The sequence below is a fragment of the Lichenostomus cassidix genome, chromosome 7, assembly GCF_008360975.1.
Source record: "Lichenostomus cassidix isolate B80296 chromosome 7, HeHo_3.0, whole genome shotgun sequence".
NCBI classification, from domain to species: Eukaryota; Metazoa; Chordata; class Aves; order Passeriformes; family Meliphagidae; genus Lichenostomus; species Lichenostomus cassidix.
Window position 1 is genome coordinate 8,056,725 of NC_139488.1, and position 19,829 is coordinate 8,076,553.

The window sequence follows — 19,829 nt, forward strand, 5'->3', positions numbered from 1 at the left end:
ACACGGTGCAGGTGGAATTTCATCCCCATTAGGTTCAGTGTCACCTGCTGCACACAAAAGTACCAGCTCGGTAAATCTGCTCTTGTAAATGATAAGCTGAAGCCTCTTTGGTTGTTTTCATAAAATGAAAAATCACCATTAACCCCCTCTTTTATTTGCATAATTTTGATGTCAAAAAAAGAGACAATACTCATGTAGCATAAGGAGAATTTTTAAATAGAAGCATTACATTTTAAAACCCTAATAAAGATAAAAGCAAAATAAACACTGGAATTTGAATTTAGAGAATGAGAGAAGAAAGATTAGGCTGTGCTGCTGAAGTAATGAAGGTAGTTGCTGGTAAAAATTTTTAATAGCACATTAATGCTGAATTACTTTGGAATTTCTGCAGGAGTTGAGATGACATCCACATAAACACCAAATGAATTCCAAATGATTGGTATTATCATAAAGAGCACCAAATGAATTAATAATGATGGAACACTTAAACTAAAATGTTATCTTCTCTAATCTGTTTTCTCTTTTACGCACTGCGCAATTCATTTTTAGCCAACTATGACCCTTTCTTTCATTTGTCTTTTAATTTAAAAATATATGCATTTATTTTTATTTTTTCATGGATGTTCTGCTTCAGCACTGTTTGAAGTGGGACTTGGACCAGTCCATCTTCATAACAGTTTTGTGTTGGCAACAGAAAATTTAAGCAATAGATGGGAAGACATCTGGACATGAGACTTATTGCTGGGAAAATGACTATGACTAATAAGAACAATAATAATAACGATTCCCTCTTGATGGTCCCACATGTGCACAGACCTCAGGGCACCCTTAACAGCGTTTAATAAACTAAATGGCTCACTTTACTGCAAGGCGATATGTCTCCCCCTCCCATGGAGAAGCCCAACAGGAGGGGAAGCCTGAGCTCACAGTCTGTGTGTAGATGAGCCAAAAAAGATCAGTCAGCAGGAGGCTGGAGCTGAGTTTGGGTGTCCCCGGGAGGAGCTGGGCCCCAGCTCTGTTGCTACATGTGTGTGTGTCTCTTTGGGGTCCCCATCCCTGTCACATGGGGCTCCTTGGCACAGCCTGGGCTGGGGACAGCAGCACAGCATCGCTGCTGCGGGCAGAGGTGCCCCTGGTCACTCTGGGTCCCTCTCCACAGCCAGGCTGGGTGTGCACACTGACATATTAGCAGTCAAATGACATTTAGAGAGCACAAGTCTCACTCTCTCCTGCAGGCCAAGTAAATATCATTAGTAATGATATTAAATCTCAAATTGTGCTCCTGCACTATGGCAACCACTCAGCAATTTGCTATTGCAGCTCGTTCCTAACAATTACTTTCATAGACTTTATTTCTTGGAAAACTATTACTGACCATAATCCTCTACATGGCATGCCATGAAAAGAAATAATAATAATAATAACAATAAAAAATAGAAAAGTCAACCCAGCTTTCAGAGTGAGGGTGTAATGCTGCCATGAGGCTGGCATGGCAGGTTTTGGTTTTGTCAGGAAGCTGGCAGTGCTGGGAGCTGTACAGGGCAAGGCAAAGCTTTTCTGGCCTGTTAGCCTGGGTGGCTTTGAAGCAGCATGTGCTGCTGAGCAGTCAGCTTGCTCTTCTCTACAGTGTCCATCACGCAAATATGATTTTATTTTTCTGTGTAAAATGATATTTTGGTACGTGTATGTGTATTTATTGTATGCATGAGTATGCACGTATATCTGTGTGTGCATGTGAGTGTGTATATAGGATACATGCACGCACACACACATAGGTGCACATGTGTGTCTATATATGTATTTATACATCCCAACCTGTCCATATCTGTGTATTCACACACACAGAGCCACTGTTGGCTGCTCCTCTCTGCTGCAGTGCTGCCTGGGCTGTGGCACTGGCAGGCCCCTGGCCCAGCACACGTGCTGCGCTTCTGTGACAGAAGCAACATATAATTATATTACAAATTAACTTGCAAATGCTGGTGGTGATGTACTCTGCAGGAAAAAAAATAAAATCATCGGTTTCATCTTCTCTGGTGTCTTGTAGCTGGTCCCTCCAGCACAGTCTGCATCTGTCAGGATCCATGCCCTGGGAGCACTAATCATTTTTATTAACCATTAAACAAGAAGATCCTTTTTATTTGAAAATGTAAAACATGCAGGAAGCACTATCTATAGCCGCTAATTCAGGTCACATTACACGGCTCTCCCTCACCTCTCTGCTCATCCCTGCTCTGCTGAAAGCTCCGCGGTAAAACCAGCGCTGCCGTCGGGGCTGATGGGCTGTCGCCCGCATTTGCCTTTAGCAGCCAGATCCCACCCTGAATAATTGCACTTCTTTTCTGAGTGACCCTATGTAAACCAAGCCCCTTTTAAAGCTTCTCTCGTGGCAAGTTTATGAGGTGTTACTACATTTTCTTAACATTTTTCACCTTCCGATGGTTTTTACTTCTCGTTGGGGTGGTGAGAGGCGAAGGCAGTGTGACCCCAGCCAAGCGAGGCAGAGGGTGGCAGTGGCTGGGGTCACCTCTGTGTCCATGGGGCTGGGATGACACCCCCTTCCCCCCACGGAGCAGCCACGCTGGCCCATGGCTCCCACAGCCTGGGGGAAACCAAATGGGAGTGGGATTGACACCAAGGCTCCTCCCTGGGTGTCTGTGCTCCCTAAGCTGAGCAAAATGGGCCTCCCGTTTTATTGACAAAGCGGTGGTGGCGGGTGCCACCTCGTTAGCATTATAGAGCAGATTCCTCACATGCTGTTTTTATTCTGCAGCTTGGCTGCTGCTGTGTGAGACTGCGGAATATTTTACTGCCTTGTGGCTGGCATTCAATACAGCAAATAAAAAAAAAAAGGAAAAGTTGACAAAAATCCCGCCTTTTTTTTTCTTTTTACATGCATCTCTGTTTTTAACAGCCCTCCTGCTGTGACAAAACTGTTAATTAAACTGAAACTAAAATAAATTTAGCCCACCTAATATGACAAGCATTTGAAGGCAAAGCATCAGCCCAAGGGCTGGCAGGGTAGGTGCTGCTGTCCCTGTTCCTTCTGCTCTCCTGTCCCCCTGCCCCTCCTGCTCGCAGGTGCCAGCAGAGGCTGCATTGGTGGCACTGTCAGGGTGCAGCATCCCTGATGCCATGTATGTGTGAGGCAAAAAAATGAGATTTTTGGCTTCCACGTCAGAGCACAGTGTAAGAGGCTCCATCAGCCAGGCTGTGGCCTGTCGAGACCAGAAATACAGATAAAATATTAATATTATTTATATTATTATTAATAATAATTTTAAATGACTCTAAAAACTTAATGTGTAATGGCCCAGTGTTTCTCCATCTCCCTTCAAGTTCAGTTGAGGTTGTTGATTATTCTGGAAAAGCCCCACCAGCAGCACTAGACACCCTCAGCTTGCCTTACAAACCTGCGGGGGCTGTAGACGCCTTGCAACCAGAGCTGCAGCCTGGCCAGGCACCCATAAATTAAAGAGAGGGCCAGGCTGGCCGAGGCACAGTGCCGGCTTTGATGTGCAGTAATGAACCTCGCTTTTAATTCGGGGTTGTAACTTCCATGCCGACGCAAAACCGGGAGCTGCAGAAAAGCTGCATGCATAATCGGGGTGAAAGCGAGGATGCGGCGTGCGGTGTGTCTGATGTTGGATGAGAGGCAAGATAGCCTTTAATCATTTTGTTTTCAAAGAAGCTTTAGAGAGCTCTTTGAAGATGAGGCTTTTCTGAGAGCTGCTTCTGGAAAATAGAAGGCAGCGATAGACGGCACCCATGTCCACCCGCCCGCTCGGTTAACCTGTGCATGGGACACACCTGGGCATCCCTGCCACCAGCACAAGTCCCTCATGGCTGGCACCCAGAGAGCCTCTGCAAAGCCACAGCTGCCCCTGCTGGTGACACCCTGATGGAGAAGAAACTGCCCCAGTGTCTTTGCTGTTGAGGTGATCCCGATTCCTCAGCATGCAGGGGAAGGCAAGCAGTCAGAACAGGGTGTCCAGCCTCCCTTCATTAATTAGAATATTTTTGTAATGATAATTTTCTGTAAATCATGTCTTATTATCTTTGGATGAAAGGGAATGATAATGAACATCTGAATCAGACTTCATTTTAAGGAGAAGAATCATGGTGGTGAAGCGTGGAGCTGTGCCTGCCCTGTAATGCAGCATTTGGGGTGGGGAAAGGTGAGGTGTGTGTCACACACCCCTCCACAACGCCCCATCCCTGCGATCAGTCAGGGTGGTGGCTGCAGGTGAATTCCTTATGGGCTGGGATCCAGCGCGGTATCTGAAGGCACGAAGGTGTTGAACATCATCTGACCAACCCAGGCTGGGGAGGGTGAGGAGCTCTGCCAATAGCACGCCTGGCTTTATTTTGAGGACTGAGGTCAGGATGCAGTTATGTTAAATGCATCAGATACAAAATAAGGACAGTTTCTTGCTCCAGAAATGTTACAGGCTGTTCCACAGGGAATGGGTGTGCCAACAGTCCTATTTTTACCTTTTATACCTTTTGGTGTGGTTTGTGGTAAAGCAACAGCCAGGCCAGCAAGTGACTGCAGGCTGTTGGGTGATGTGTTGCCCCAAAGCAATTACATTGAGTGTGGTATTACTGCTCTTGTCAGTGGTTTCTGTGCATTTAGTGTGTGGTTTTTAAAGGAGGTGAATACTGGTAGTTGAGGTTATTTACAGTTGCCATAGTGCTGTGACAAACAAAGCCCATGAAACAGCAAAATAGATGAATTACTGCCCCCCATCCACATCTCCAAATTTCCTGCTGCATTTCGTACAGTCTCTGCAAATGTCTTCGGTAGAAATCTCCGTTCCTGTACGTACAACCCAAATACACTGTTATTGTCAGCCTGTGTGCCCATGCCAGCATGTTGAAGGTTAAATCTGAAAGACCTAAAGAGCTGGGACCTGCCCTGTGTGTTAAAATGAAAATTCCTTTCCCCTCTCTGCCCTCCTGTCTGCTGCAGGTACTTAAACACTGGCCTTGTTGGGAGGGGTGAGGCTTTGTGACAGACACTGCAGCTGGGGATGCAGCTAATGACACCTGGCAAGCGCAGGCTGTTTGGGGATTAAATGTGCCACTGCTTGGTAAAAGAAAGGCTCATAATGTTGGGAAGTTTGGACACAGTGTGTCGGACTCCTATTTTCACTCCTAAGTGATGCTGTGCTATTTTTGTCCAGGTCAAACCTTGCCTTTTTTAATTAGGTTTATTGCTATAGCTACATGGCGATGTGTATGTGCTAATGTTTGATTTTTGTATCTAATGTAAGCGACCGAAATAAACAATCCAGACCTGATAGTCCCAGTGGAGGGACTGACATTTGGAATTGTCTCAAAATATGTGGTTTTGACACTTGTTAGAGTCCAACACTTCACTCAGGAAGCACAAAGCACGGGAGGCTGTCTGTGGGGTAGAGCTGCGCTTGCCTCCTTCAGCCTAATCCTCAGCCTCCTGCTGAATTCTCCTCAGAGGTGCTCGCTGCCATTGCTGTGGGGTGTAGTGATGGAGGGGTCTGAGGAGGGACATGGTGATGCCACCTGGGCAGGAATTACCAGAGCTTGCAAAGCCTACCTAGGGGGGGGTTCCTGTGCCCCCGAAGCTGTACAGTGCAGCACTGCAGTGCCTGGGCTGCGCTCTTTGTCAGACCACTGCTGCTGAGCCTGAGTGGAACACAACACCAGCAAGGACTGGGACAGATGTGTTTTGCAGTGGGTTTGAGCATGGAAACATCTCTGTGGTCCAGCCAGCCAGGATCAAGCCTGCTCACTGCTTCTCTGCTGAGCAGTCTTGCCCCACTCTATCACTCTTCCAATCTGAAACAAGGCTCCAAGAGCTGGGGAGAGGGCTGAGGAACAGGGGGTGGCTGGACAGCCCCCTCTCCATCTGCCTTGGCCCAGCCTATGTCTCCAGGGAGCAGCAGGTCCCTGCAGAGCCAGCACCCCAGTGCCAGAGAGCTGCCCTGTGCCATCATCTGCCCCCCTGCCTGTGCAAGCGCCACACTCCCACTCCCATCAATCAGCACAGACCAGGTGTCTGGAAGCATCTCTTGCCAATCACCTTTTATTACCTTTAAAAAGCCAAGAAACCCAGAACAAGACAAAAACTGAGACCGTGTGAACATCATGCAATGGATTCACTTTAAAGCAGGCTGGGGTAGGGAGGGGAAGACCAAAAGTCATGTTAGAGTAGAAGTGTCGCTGCTCCCGTGTCTGAAGGCCAGACAGGGTGGGCTGTCACTGGTGGGGTTGGTGGTGACTGTTGTGAGTGACCAGACGGATGCTGAAGCAGGAAATGGAAACACATTCATGAGACATCATCCTGGGTAACCCCAGGTGTGACTCTGACATGGTGATGACAGCGAGAAATACTACTAACTCTTGTCTTGGGTATATTCTGCCTGGGCAAAGTCTCTTTGGAGAGGAGCAGCACAGTGGCTGCTGTTCCAAGGGCTCTTTAGCTCAGTTCTGCTACTCAGTGGGACTAGAGCTGGGGCACTCAATTAGTGGAGTGGATGTTATCCAGCAGCAGTGATGTTACTGTGCTCTGCCCTTCAGTCTCACTCTGCTGTCTTCAAAATTCATAGCACAAACTAGAGCAGAATTGCCTTTCCGAGAGGATGTGTTTTGGAGAGTTTCAGCTATCATGGAAATAACTTTGCATCTTGTCCATCATGTGGATGTGACAAAACACATGCCCTTATTTTCCTGAGGTATAGCCAACATTTGGGTTCATTACATTTAATGGAGTAGGGTCACCCATAAAGTTATTCATAAGGTATTTTCTGAGTGGTTTTCACCTTCTCTTTGAAAAAATAAATTATATCAGCATGTTCACGAGGTACAAATGGGACTGGCATTTCAGCTGTTATTATGTTATTAACTTTTTTAACCTAATAATTTTCAATCAAGAGTGAGAAGCAATTTTCACTCACTCCAGTGACCAGAGTTGGAGATTCTGCAAAGTGTTCTCGTAGGGTTCACCTTGACAGACACCTAATTCCATCCCAAATGGAAACATTACCCCCGACACTCTCGTGGTTACCGAGAATTTCCATTTCCCCTTCGGTTAGGATTTAATTTAGAAGGCAAAGACTTCCTAAGCTATGGGAGAGTAAAGATAGATGGTATGGGAGAAGAAGGCTGATGAAATGTAGTTGACTCCGGATCTGAAATATTTTATCCCTCCTCAATGTAGGTTAAATTATTCTTCACCTTTCCCACATCCATAATTGTCGCTGATCTTGGACCAACTCAAAACCCTACTACTGAGTTCAGTAGACTCAAAATTGCCACTAGAACTGGAAAAAGAAAAAAAAAAGAGATTTTGTTAGTGTCCATATACAATATCCCAAGACTATACACAGCTATGAGATACAGCAAATTTAAGAAAGGCAATTTTTTTCTCATCACTGAGTATTTATTATATATAACAAATACATGAAAAAGAAAAAACTATATTGTGTGATATAAATAGTTTATTTACATTACAGAAAAACATCAAGACAATGTATACTATTTCAAATATATCCATACATAATCAAATATAGCTGTAGTACATGTTCTCATTGGTGTAGATTACCACAAATGCAAGGCAACATGTGTAGATCTTGTCTTAATCTTTTGTCTATAATACTGTATTTTGTAGTCCAAGCTCTCTGCAGTTAGTTTTGCCATTGTGGAAACATGCGCTCTTTAAATTAACCTTGTCGATGCTCTTGTCGTGTTGTCTGAACTGTAGTGCCCTGTGTTTTGCTTCTGTCTGTGGATTCTGTTGCTCCTGGGACATTTCCTGGAAAAGAGAGTTGTGAGAATACACGGCTCTTAGTAACACATCTGCACAAGAAGTGGTGAGGGCAGCAGGGATGCAAGAGTGAGGCACCTTGCAGCCCTCAGTGTGCTTCATCCTCAGGGAAATGGAACGGGCTGGCTAATGACAATGGCACCACAAAAAACCCACCACAACCCACCAAAAATATACAGTTAACAAAATTATGGCAAGGGAGACCTTCAGATTCCTGAACACTGGCCACTCTTGCTGCATTGCAATGGTCCCAACTGCACTGCATTGCTCAGCTTTAAATAATGAGTTTATTTTCAGTGAGGCGCAGGTGGAAGATCCAGGATGCTCTGAGCTCATGTGGTTGGCGTCCCAGGTCTGTGCAGTGTTTGCAAAGTGACTGCAGGGGCTGCCTTTCCGAGTGTCCTTAAGTCTCACAGTCCCTGTGAGTCTCCATGGAAATGCTCCATGCTCAGCCCATGAGCAAGCAGCTCCTTTACTTACAGGTGCCTGCACTGTGCCACAGCAGCATGGCTTAGTGTGGAGAGCAACTGTGCTGGAAAGCCCCAGATCTGATATTCCTTTGGACGGCTGTGGAGGCAAACCCCTCGTGCCTCAGGGCCTCTGGTGCTCCTCAGAAAGGGCATATGTCAACCTTTCCCCTGCAGCAGCACCAGCTGGGGGAACGCTGTGTTTCACCCTAATGGAAAGCTAATGGTGTGTTTCTGGTTCTCTCCTGTGGAAAGGCACCCTGGGGCAGAAAGCATGGAAAAGTTTAATCCCAGCTGGAGGCCACAGGAAGTTCTAAGCAGCTGAAAGTAAAGGGTGGTTATGGTAGAAACTGTGGGCAGCTGCACAAGAGAGACTCAAACACTCTCTAGGAGCTCCATGAGAAGAGGCCCCACAGTACTCCAGACCATACTGACACGGAAAAACATTCCCTTTGTATGGGGGATGACTTGTTTTTCTGTTGCAGGAGGGCTTTCAGCAGCACCTTGTGAAACCCTGTGGGTGATGCACCAGGGAGAGTCCACCCTCTCAGTGCAGTGGGAGCTCAAAGCACTTGCCTGCAGCTCTGTGTCAAATAACTAAGAGCAGAACAGAGTGAAATACATTTTTACTGACCCCTTAAAATAAAAAAGGTCATTTTCCCCCTCCTGTTGAATGGGAGTGATATTATAGTTCTGTGACGTTAACTGAAAGGCTAAGTAAGAGCATAAGAACCTAGGAAGCATTTTTAAAAAATGCTGGAATACAATTATATAAGTGTCTAGCAAAATATGGGTCAGACTGTCCTGACTTGCCTCACTTTTAAGCCACCAGGACCACCCCCTCATGAGAAGCTGTATGGCTGTGGGCTATATTTTGCCTCGTTCCTTCCTGGGAAGCAGTGAAGTAGGCTGCTATCATTACTCCAGGAAAAACCAGCCTGCGTCTCCTGCGCTCCCAGGGGTCACGGCACAGCTTTCATCATGGAACTCAGGCAGACTTCAGCTGGTCTGCGATCTCATGACAAACTCATTATTCACCGTGAGTTCCTTAAAAAGGCGATCAAACTTTGGGAGTGAGTCAGGGAGCCGTTGTTAGCAAACACAGGGCTGATTCACTGCCTGGTGTCATGTGCACACCCAGAGCCTCCCTGCCCGCTGTCCCCATGCGGCCTCTCCTGCCCGTTTGGCCAGGGGTGCAGAGTGGCACCTCAGAGCCCCCAGGACCAGCATTTACAGCCCTGCTCTGCCCCAGAGCTCAGCCGTGATGGGCAGGGTTAGGGAGCCAGGGCACTGGGGGCACAACCAGACTGATTTTCTACTAGAACATGGAGGAACCAGGTTGCTGGGGGCTGATCAGGATGGTCAGCAATCCCAGGGGATGCAGCTGTGCATGGTGGATGCCAACTGCTCCAGCTGGAAACAAGGAGATGAACATCTCACAGGCACTTTCCCCAAACCAACACTGACAGTATCTACACAGTCGCTTACTTCAAGGTTGAGAGAAATCAATTCAAATGTAGAGATGACTCCAATTAAGATGATGAAAAAGCATCTTTAAACCAAAGATACCCATGTTTTAATTGTACATTACCAATGGCTGGGAGCTTGGGAAGGCCCCAGGGCCAAGCAACAACACCATGGCTGCTTACATGCAATGCTGTTGCATTTACAGGTGGGTTGTGTCTGAAGTGCAGCAGGGTTTCTTAAGGAGAGAATTGGCATTTAACCAGCTTTTTAGACTTAATCATCTGCTAAAACTGAGTGATAGGTTTTCCTTAGTCCTTAACTCTTTAATCAAAAGTCCTTTGTAGCTCACTGTGTGGGGGATGCATTCATTTATGAACACAGCAGTTACATCGATGTAAACCAGGAACTGGAGCACAGGCTGCCCTCCCTCCCTCCACTGAAGCTTTGCTCACAAGCTTGAGTTACTCACAATGTGATTCATAGCAGGTAAAACACGTTATGCATTCATTTTTAATCAAGTTATTTCTTCACATAAATAAGCTGCTGTGACTAAACATTAGGGAAGTACTAAAAATGCAAAGCTGTAAAGAAAACTGCTGAGAATCATTATGACACTAGGCCATACCCATATTATTTGCCATCCTCCTTCACTTTTATCACTGCTTCTTTTTTTTGCCTTATCTCCAAGCTAAAAGTCCTTGGGCAGACTGTGCCTTGCTGTTTTACCTCTTGGCCTCTGGTTCCCTACTCCTCCACCCCAGAAGCTCATTCCCATTGCTGGCATTAGTGATGAGTAGCCAAGCAACCAACTCTCCCAGGAACTGAGTCACTTGAACCCCAATCATCACTTCTGTTGGTTGCATTTTCAGTTGAGTTCATCCTCTGACTGTGTTGGTTGTGTGGCCACAGAGATGCTGATGGTAGCAACAGAGCATTGGAGGACCAAGTGCCCAGGAGGCCAAGGAAGAGGCAGGGGCAAACCTCAGCTGTCAGCAGCCTATTTATTCAGATTAAAGTGTCTGTGTAACAGAAGAACTACAACAGTAATGATGGCTGGAAGATTACAGTGGTAGTTTTTAGTGGCTCAAATGGACACAGTGCACCAAACTCACTCGATAAATTAATTAGGTGGAGTTGCACTGAAATGAGCAACAAAGAATTTGGCCACAATGCCCTCTGAGTGAAGGTTCCCTTCCTTCTCCCAGGACCCTGGCAAGGTGGTTTCAGTACTTTCAAGAATTCTCAGTGTGGAGTTCAAACCAGTACAGTCAGGTTCTCCAAAGCAGACAACTTCAAAAACTCAATTGCTTATGCATGTGCTGCCACAGTGCTCTCTTGTCATGTGGATTTCTCTTAGGCCACTTAAGAGCACACTTTTGCAAATGTATCTCAAATCATTATGCTGGGATGGAGGATGCTCTGCGGTAATTACATGCATTACAGAAAAAAGTCAAAAGATCATAAATTGACTTGGTTACAAAGTGTGGGGGAAAAGGTACTGTGTCTGTATGAAAACAGTGTGATGGGTAATTTGCATTACAGTACCAGATCATTCAGAGCTCACTGTCTTCATTTTTCACTGTGAAGTACTTTGCTCACTGCATCAAGGTGACAAAACTAGAGTCACTTGACAAAACAATAAACATTTGTTCCATTATCAGTTACTACACCACCTTCTGTCTCTCACTACACACTATATTTCTGGTTGTTTGAATTACCTGTGTGAATACCACCTCCAGTAATCTACTGCCTCATTCTGTAGTTGTCATTCAGGTGATGAACTCAGTTTGGCCAAAACAGGTTTTGTTTTATGCCTTTAGGCCAGAGAAGGATTTATGAAATTTTTTTTGGTCTTTTCCAGAAATAAATGCTCTACACTTGTCTTCCAGCCAGGTAGTGCAATATAGGGACTGAAATAAAGTAGAGATTTTACTTTGTATGGAGCTATGATAGCTGGCATTTTTATTTTAAAAACAAAATTATTCTTAAATAATTTAAACAACTCAGTGTTGCTAGCTGAATTAATTTAACCTTGTGATTTCTACAAGAAGCCTGTAGTTTGACATTCAGAATTTACCCCAAGCCCTCCCAGAGTAAGTAACACAGTCCAGTGGGGAGTAGAGGAGCACATGGAGAGGAAGGATTGCATTTACTCCTCTCATTCTGAACTGCCCTGGGGCTTTTTCCATTCAAACCCCCTCCTCCTCATTAAAGAAAAAACCCCAAGTACTTCATATATGGCTTGGTGTGCTACCATCTAGGGAAGACCCTAAAACATATGCAGTGCCTTTGAACATGCACTCAAGCCTAATGAAATCATTTAATCAACGGGGTTGCAAACAGGCTTAAAAGTTTGTATGCTTTGCCTGATTAGGACTAAGGGAATGGGCCCTGAAGGAAACCAGATGGAGATATGATTAGTTTTATTAAGTGTTGATCCAGCTGCTGTATTTATATTCCCCTTATTTATATGAACAATATTTGTCCAAGCATCTGAATACAAAATAGAGAACTTCACTTGCTGTAGGCACCGTTGCTACCTAAGTTTGATTAAGATAGAAGTAAAAATTCAGTCATAATTTTTTTTTGAAGGAGCACTGGTTTGCTGAATCAGATGATATCTTCTGTTTGTTGGTGAATTAAATAGCATTTGTTATCAGTAGTGTCACTGCAGAAATCAGTATAATCAGTGCATATTGCAGGAAAAACAAAAGTCTTTTCTCTTTCCACTGTAAAGTACCAGAGATACTGACCTTGTAATACAGAGGACTACAACACAGATGATAGCAATCTGGATGGTTCCAATCACAGCTGCTATTAAGACATACTGAAATCGTACTGGACCTGGAACCACATATAAAACGCTGTAGTCCTTTTTTTCACAGTGTTGTCCAGTATAGCCGGCATCACATCTGAAACAAATATTTTTTGCTCGTTATAGCTGCTGCTTTCGAAGAATGCTGCAAAAATTGTAACTGGAAAAAAAAACATTAGTGGCTGAAGCATAAGTTTATGTGGGTTTTATTGCAGAATGGACTCCCATAGAGATAGAGTACCAGTGCATGCTCAGCCTCTCAGAGGGAAGACTTCAGGTCCTCAGTGTCACCAAGGTCTGTGAGAGTGAAAAACACTGTGGGAGTGCCAGGAGGTGCCCAGGGGACTCAGACATAACTGTCTTCAAGTGGAACTACTTGCATGTTGTGATGAGAACCCATTTATTTCCTTGCACAACACACTTTAGATTTCTCCATTCCTTTGGGGAGGTGGGGGAGGGTGAAAAGCCATCTAGTTGTGGCTCCTTATGCAGATTACCGCTAAGAAGGTGATAAGCAATCATCCAGGCTCCATATGAAATGTGATTAGATGTTCCTGAAAGTGCATACATCATTTACATTTCGTCTGGTTGCTATAAAAAACCCCTCTATTGACGCTGCAGCCATCTACCCCACTGCTGCCTGCTGCACTGCTCAGCAGTTCCCATCCTGCAGCCTGACATCTCCACTCTGCTCTGTGATTTTGGGGCCAAGCAGTGTTTTTACAGTTTTAGCTCTTGCCCTGTTTCCCCTTAATTGCCCAAGCAAGATGTGAAAATCCAGGTCAATGGCAGCAGCAACTGTCAGGGACTGAGACAGATGGCTTGGGCTCCTCTCAGGTGTGTTAGTGGAGCACTAACCCTGATGGCTTAAGCCTTCAGCTTCTTCCCTTTTCTTCTGCATTCCCACAGCTGCCAGCACCTTGAGGAAAGGGCACTTTCCAGCTGAATGGAGCACCTAAAATGCAGCAGCTGCAAAGGGCACAATGTGCCCTGGCTGTTTATGTGAGCTGGGAGAAGCTGGCTCTGGGAGAGGTTCTGCCCTGGGGAGAAAGTCTGGTCTGTATCTTAGCTCTCCCATTCCAATGTCCCAGAAAAACGGGGCTTCATGGGTAACAGTCCTTTTCATGCCACCTGGCCACTGTGTGGACTTCAGAAGTAATATCTGCACCTGTGCAGGGAGCCATTCACTGCAGAAGCACTACAGAGCTTCCACTATATTCCTCCTCCCTGCCCAAACTCTTCCAAAATCACCTCCCGCTGCAGCAGCCACCTCTGTCCCAGCTGAGTGCCCCACAAGAGTCACTCCTGCCACAGCAGGGGCACATCCCTGGTGGCACTCCTGTCCCTCAGGCTGAGGAGGATACCTAGCAGTGGTCTGAGTGCTTTGTGAAGGGCTTTTAAAAACACATCTAAATATAACTGAAGGTTACTGAATGGCTTTACAGTCAATTAACATTGTTCATAACTCAATACACTTTTGGGACTTTGCTGAATAATTTAAGTCTGATGGATTTTGTAGCACAAAGGGCCATGGTTGCCATTATTTTTAATCTAGATGAAGTGTTTCTGTAAGTCATTTTTCCATGTGTGTAGCCTTCCCTTGCTGGTAGGAGAAGGGTTACCTGCAAGACGGTTCCAGCATGTTTGTGGAGTGCTCACACTTGCCATGCATGCAGAAGCCGTTGTAATGCTCTGGACAAGGGATGTAGATCCCTCTTGCACTTTCTTCCAGTTTATTTGCATTCTCTGTGAACACAGGTGGAGGGAATGTTAACCTGACCACATAGGATAAGGTGAAATGACGGAAAGAACTCAACATATAAAAGAAAGGAAAATCAGAAGAACAAGGTGTGAAAGATGTTGTTCATGGGAAGCAAGAGCAAGGGTTTGCTCCTTCAAACAGGTTGGTTGATTTGAAGATTTGCAAGGGTTTATCTTATTCTTTTATAATTTCTGTCAATTTACAGCACATGAGATACCAGAGAAAATAATCGGACTATTCAAAAACTGATGACAGAATAGCACATGCAAAATACCTGATTATTTCAATTATACTTTATGGACTGTCCTCAAACTGAGACAAGATTAGGAGAGAGACTCTGGACATTTGCATGTAATATACCATTATAATACATTTGGTAATTTAACAGAACATATACAGAAAGATAATTTTATGGCTAAAGTAGAGTGGGAGTCCAGAGCTGAAGTTTATTATCAGTGCTGCACCCCTGTCCCCCAGAGTCCACTGGCCTCCTCCACATCCCACAGCATCCAGCACTTAAAACTAGTTTGGCTTTCTGAGCCTACTTCTCCAGCAGTTAAATAGCTACTGAGACTGCAAATCCTGGAAAATCCCTTCATGCTGCCAGAAAAACAGAGGCTTCATTTAGTTTTGAAACAGGTATGTGCTCAACTTCACAGGCTTAAACACAGAGAGTTACCACCATGAACTCACATGAATTTTGTAGGCCACCAAGGTATTTAATTAAACTGTGTAATTTTGGCAAATTCTTCCATTTAAGCAATACTTATGATATTTCTAATGGTAACACTCCTTTTTCTGTGATAATATCTTCTAGCCATGATTAATTAAAACCAGAAGAAAGAAATCTCATGATGGATGTCTGAGGAAATGTAGCTTGCACACAAGTAAGTTGAAGCATTTTTATCTTCCAAAGGAAGTCCCCGAGTGTTATAAAACAATTGCAATTTGTGTTCTGCCTCCGAGCCAGCCATGCCGGCAGCAGGCATGCTTAGGTATTATCCCACCTCTGGGAAAAGTCTGTGCAGCAGATCCAAGATTCAGATTTTCATAATGAATTTCTTTTCTGTCGCTGCTGCCCAAGGAGAGTTGTAAGAGTCTCTAACCACTTGCACTAATAAAGTTGGTTATATTGTCCTTATGTGAAAGCAGGCGAGGACCAGCTCCTAGCAAATGAGAATGACAGGCCACCTCTATGTCCCTGCTGACAGCATTAGCTTCTCTTTCATCCTTAGGATTTCCAGGACCTCTGCACTATGGTCCATTATTGCATCTTTCTGGATGCACATATGCTGAACACAAGCCCGTGTGCCTCTGCTGGTTCCCTGATTACATTGGGATACCTGTGTGAGGCTGTTGGAGACTGTTAGGGCCCATGCAGTGGAGCAGCACCAGGGGCAGTGAGGATTCCTGGGCTGGGAGCTGACAGCTGTCTCTGCGACAGCACAGACAGGACAGGCTGGCAGGAGGCATGTTAGAGGTGTGGTATAACCTCCTTTGACAGCTTGCCCAGGAATTTTTGCTACTGGAAAAAGGTGAGAACACAGGGTCTGGCATGAAACATTTTTGGTGACCTATCACCCTCTAAGTGAGACCAACATGTAAAATATATACACAAAGTTATCAACACCCCAACAGGACTTCATGCATGTGCCTTTATGCTCCTGGAAATCCTCCCAGGCAGAAGAAATGTGAGGTGTCAGCTGTCAGTGGACTTGCCCATGGCACACACATGGATTCCACTGTGCTCAGGGCTTGTGGGACTCCATTCCCATGTAGTGATCACCTCTGCACTGTGCCTGATGGGCTCTGGGTGTGCTGGACCTCTGCTATGGCCCACATTCAGATCTATTTCTGTCCAGGAAACTGCTGCGAGAAATGTGGGATCCCTATTAACACACATTTTTCTTCTATTGTAGAAAACATAATGCTATTTCCTTCAAATCCCCTATTCCCAGAGGAAGTTTGCTTCCCCTCTGAAGAGCAGGACACTGTTCTATGTGCCCATGCATGTCTGTGTTTTCTGTGATTGTTCCTTCTCAGGTACTGAGGTATCTCTGCCATGTCTGTGCAGTGTGAGAATCCCTCCTTTCTCAGATCAGCCAACAGTGCTGTTAAAATCCCATGGAACCATTTGGTTTATTTTTTTCTAAAGGCACACTTCAAGATGGGGGCAAATTATTACTTTCAGGACAGACTAACCCAGAACTGAAAGGGGGCCCAGGACCTATCTGGACGTGCAGTTGCTCTCACTGTGTTGTAAGCTCTAGGGCTGGCAATCATGTGGGTAGAAACCATGTTTTCTTTAACAAGGTCTCTCTAGCACATTGTAAAGTAAATCTAGGATCATGCAGAACTTGTAATTATACCTCTAAGCATAATGTTGTGATGGAAAATGCTTTACTGAAACAAAAATGAGATGGCCTGAGCCTTGCTAGCATTCGTAGGATAAACACTTCATAGGGTAAACACTTCATACAGGAACACTTGACACCTGGCTCAGAGAGACCACAAAACTTAGACACAAATTACCTGTACCTGTATCTCATTTTGACTGATAACTCCTCTGAAAGAGTCAGGGATTTAATATATAGGCAGAGAGGGGGGAAAAAAGCATATTTTGTTTGATCTGCCGTTTTGGTTACTCAAATACAGACCACAATAAAACCATAATTTTGTTCAGACTGAGAAGTTCCCCCTTCCCAGCACATTTTGAATGCACGCAAAGCATTTCTCTGCTGCAAAACAGGTTATTTTTCTCATTACAAACCCCATCTTTTCAGAGCCAATGTAGAGACCCAAACACCAAGATATGCTTTAAAAGTCCCTTCATGTTAAAACTGACTGTTCCCATTTCTGAAGGACCTGAGCATTTTTCAGTAATTCAGCTATTGATGAGATACTAACCCTTATGAATGCATCACAGGGTTTAGATCACCATGAAACAAGAACTATAAATTGATTCTACAAAGAGAGGATATAAATAAAAACCATGTTGAGGTTACGAAGCAAGTAAGAACTGCACATATCTTAAAAAATTAAACCAAAATCAAAGAAATTAAGACTTCCACTCCTATAACTTTGGATTATTTAGGAAACCAGTATTGGATGCAATTTGCACTAATCAAACTACAGTATCCCCAAACTAAGGAGCCCCTCTAGCACACCAACCTCACACCTACAGAGAGCAAAGCTAAATACAAAGTAACCCACTTTTTCCCAGATGCTGCACATCTGTATGCGTAAGGCAGTGACACAGACGAAATTCAGACTTACTCAAGTTCCAGCAATGCTAAATTCAGTGGCTCCTCTTCAAACATTAGACTTGCTACATTGTTACTGGCAACAACGCAGGAAATTTTTATTTGCGCCAGAAAGACCTTTTTGTGATGGACAGGATTTGAGGCAGAAGCTAGCTGTAAAGACTAGAGATAAAAATTGGACTGACTGGGTCAGTCTCTCCCATCTCTGGACAAAAGAAATTCCTGCCACGTTTCTCCAAATGCTTGCCCTTTTTATTTCAAGAAAGAAATACACCCTCCTCACCCTCCAGATCAATTGTATTCAAAAAGCTTTCTCTTAAAGCACTTTTCTGATCGAAAAAGTCACTTTGATGAAGCCAACATCTTTTGCATTTCTGCAACATTTTTTGCATCTTTAGCCTAACATGACATTTCATATTGTTCACATCTCTTGTTAGTGCCAGCACATGACATGATAGCCTATCAAATAAGACACACTAGTCAAAACACATTATTTTTAAGTGCGTGGAGGCCAGATGCTACTTCGTGTAGCCTGAAACAGCTTATCATCTTGCATACTGGAAAAGTCTCCCAGCTGAACCCTTGCTCTCCAACCTCTCTGTGGATGGCAGGGAGATGCTGAGATGATAAGTTATTTCTCTAGGATAAACTGGATCCTAAAAAGATATCCAGTGTGATTGACCACCCACTCAGTGATCTTGCTTTTCCTGATGGATTGTCTTCCGAAATGTTAAATGAATTATTGAAAACCATCTTGCCTAAATTCCTTCATATGTCTGCCTGTTCCTGTCTTTCATTAAGAAGGAGTAGAAGAATTATTTCAAATATATCTTGTGTAATTTTAATTTCTGGTTTAGCTATATAGCTTTTGTTCAGTCTTTGGGAGCTGAACGTATACCCTTAGGGCATTCAGGTAACTAAATCTGAAATCCAAGAGCTGGAACAGTCTTCCTGGTTGCAGGATGTGATTCTGCAAGTGATGAAAAGAAGGCAGCCAGACTCTTCTCTGGGCAGCCTTCACCTGTCCCCAGCTCCCATCTGAGCTAACGTGGAGTTTCTGTTCCACAACCAAACATGTGGAGGAGTGCCGCTGACAAAGGAATAAATCCATTAGTGCCCTTGATGGGGATTACATGAAGTACTGTCTGGACTGCCCAGAAAATTCTTTCCAGACACAAGTTCCTACAATCCACTTTAGAGAAATTAAAATAAAAGTCTAGGCCAAAATAGGATTCTTGTATCCAAGCATTGACTGCCAGGCACTTATTATTAGTTCTGCAGGGCTGATAATTCTGTCATTCCTCATGTCTGAATCAGTGAGACTTTCTAGGTGATTTCAAGCAAGCAAAGTAGAGGGCCATAGCCTGTAAATTCTGATGTTAGATTTTTGGCTGCTGTACAGCAGGTAATGTTGGAGCTTTGGAAATAATAACTATTAGGCTATGCCCATATGAGAAAATATTGGCTCACGTACAATCTTATCACCTAGTGTACAGTCATTCCTGGACCAAGGGAAGTCCTGAAAATACATATATACACATATATTTCATCAAATAAGGGATGAGACAATGAATGATATGCAGCGGAAATTATTTTGACACCTATCTCATTGGGAAAAGTGGTTAAGCAGAATTGACTTACATAATAATTTAATCTTTTAATACTGCTGAGGTCAGTCAAATTTGCAGACGAAAGCTCTCGCTGATATTGAAGTGGTAACTCCTTACACATCACATTATCAGAGGACAGATGAAGAGAAAAAGGGATCCTTGGGTCAAATGTATGTCTTTAACCTTCTCAACCTCTTTTGGAAGCATATCCCCCTCACTCCTTTTACCTCTCTTGGCTCTCCCAAAGAGACGCTGCAGAGCACAGCACTGGGAATTCTCTTAACAAAGCTCTTCTGCTCTGCATGAAAGAGACTTTGCGTGCAATTTTTGTTTGAAATCGAAACGATCATCCAGAGAGAATCCATCTGTGGAGCAAAGGCAGGGATGCACAGAATTTTGGGAAAGAGCTTCAGTTGATTGACTATGGGTAGGAATCTGAACCCTGTGGAAGAGCCAAGGGATAGTCTTTGTTACTCATCTGCATTCTTCACAGCGTCAGCAACTGCTGCTCTTTTGGGGTAAAAGGGAACTTCCTCAGCCCAGGAACATCTGCAGGACTGGTTCAAAGGACCAGAAGGAGGGTGGTAATGGTGCTGCTCCCTCTGAAAGTGCAGAATTGCTTTAGCAAGTTTCCTGGT

General features: G+C 44.4%; 1 protein-coding gene and 1 long non-coding RNA gene across 3 annotated transcripts in view; one reads left to right on the forward strand and one right to left on the reverse strand.

Moving 5' to 3' along the window:
* LOC146434476 (uncharacterized) overlaps positions 1–15,200 on the forward strand; it is a 59,372-nt gene extending 44,172 nt beyond the window's left edge. The window contains exon 3 of the long non-coding RNA XR_014853401.1: positions 15,136–15,200. This is a non-coding gene — a long non-coding RNA (uncharacterized LOC146434476). The remainder of the gene's footprint in view (positions 1–15,135) is intronic.
* TMEFF2 (transmembrane protein with EGF like and two follistatin like domains 2) overlaps positions 6,040–19,829 on the reverse strand; it is a 186,402-nt gene continuing 172,612 nt past the window's right edge. For both annotated transcript variants that reach the window (XM_085066049.1, XM_085066048.1), the window contains exons 8-11: positions 14,179–14,302; positions 12,495–12,653; positions 7,709–7,795; positions 6,040–7,304 (exon numbers count right to left, since the gene is read on the reverse strand). In XM_085066049.1, the coding sequence (XP_084922175.1) occupies positions 7,208–7,304; positions 7,709–7,795; positions 12,495–12,653; positions 14,179–14,302 (467 nt within the window). In that variant the 3' untranslated portion in view covers positions 6,040–7,207. The remainder of the gene's footprint in view (positions 7,305–7,708; positions 7,796–12,494; positions 12,654–14,178; positions 14,303–19,829) is intronic.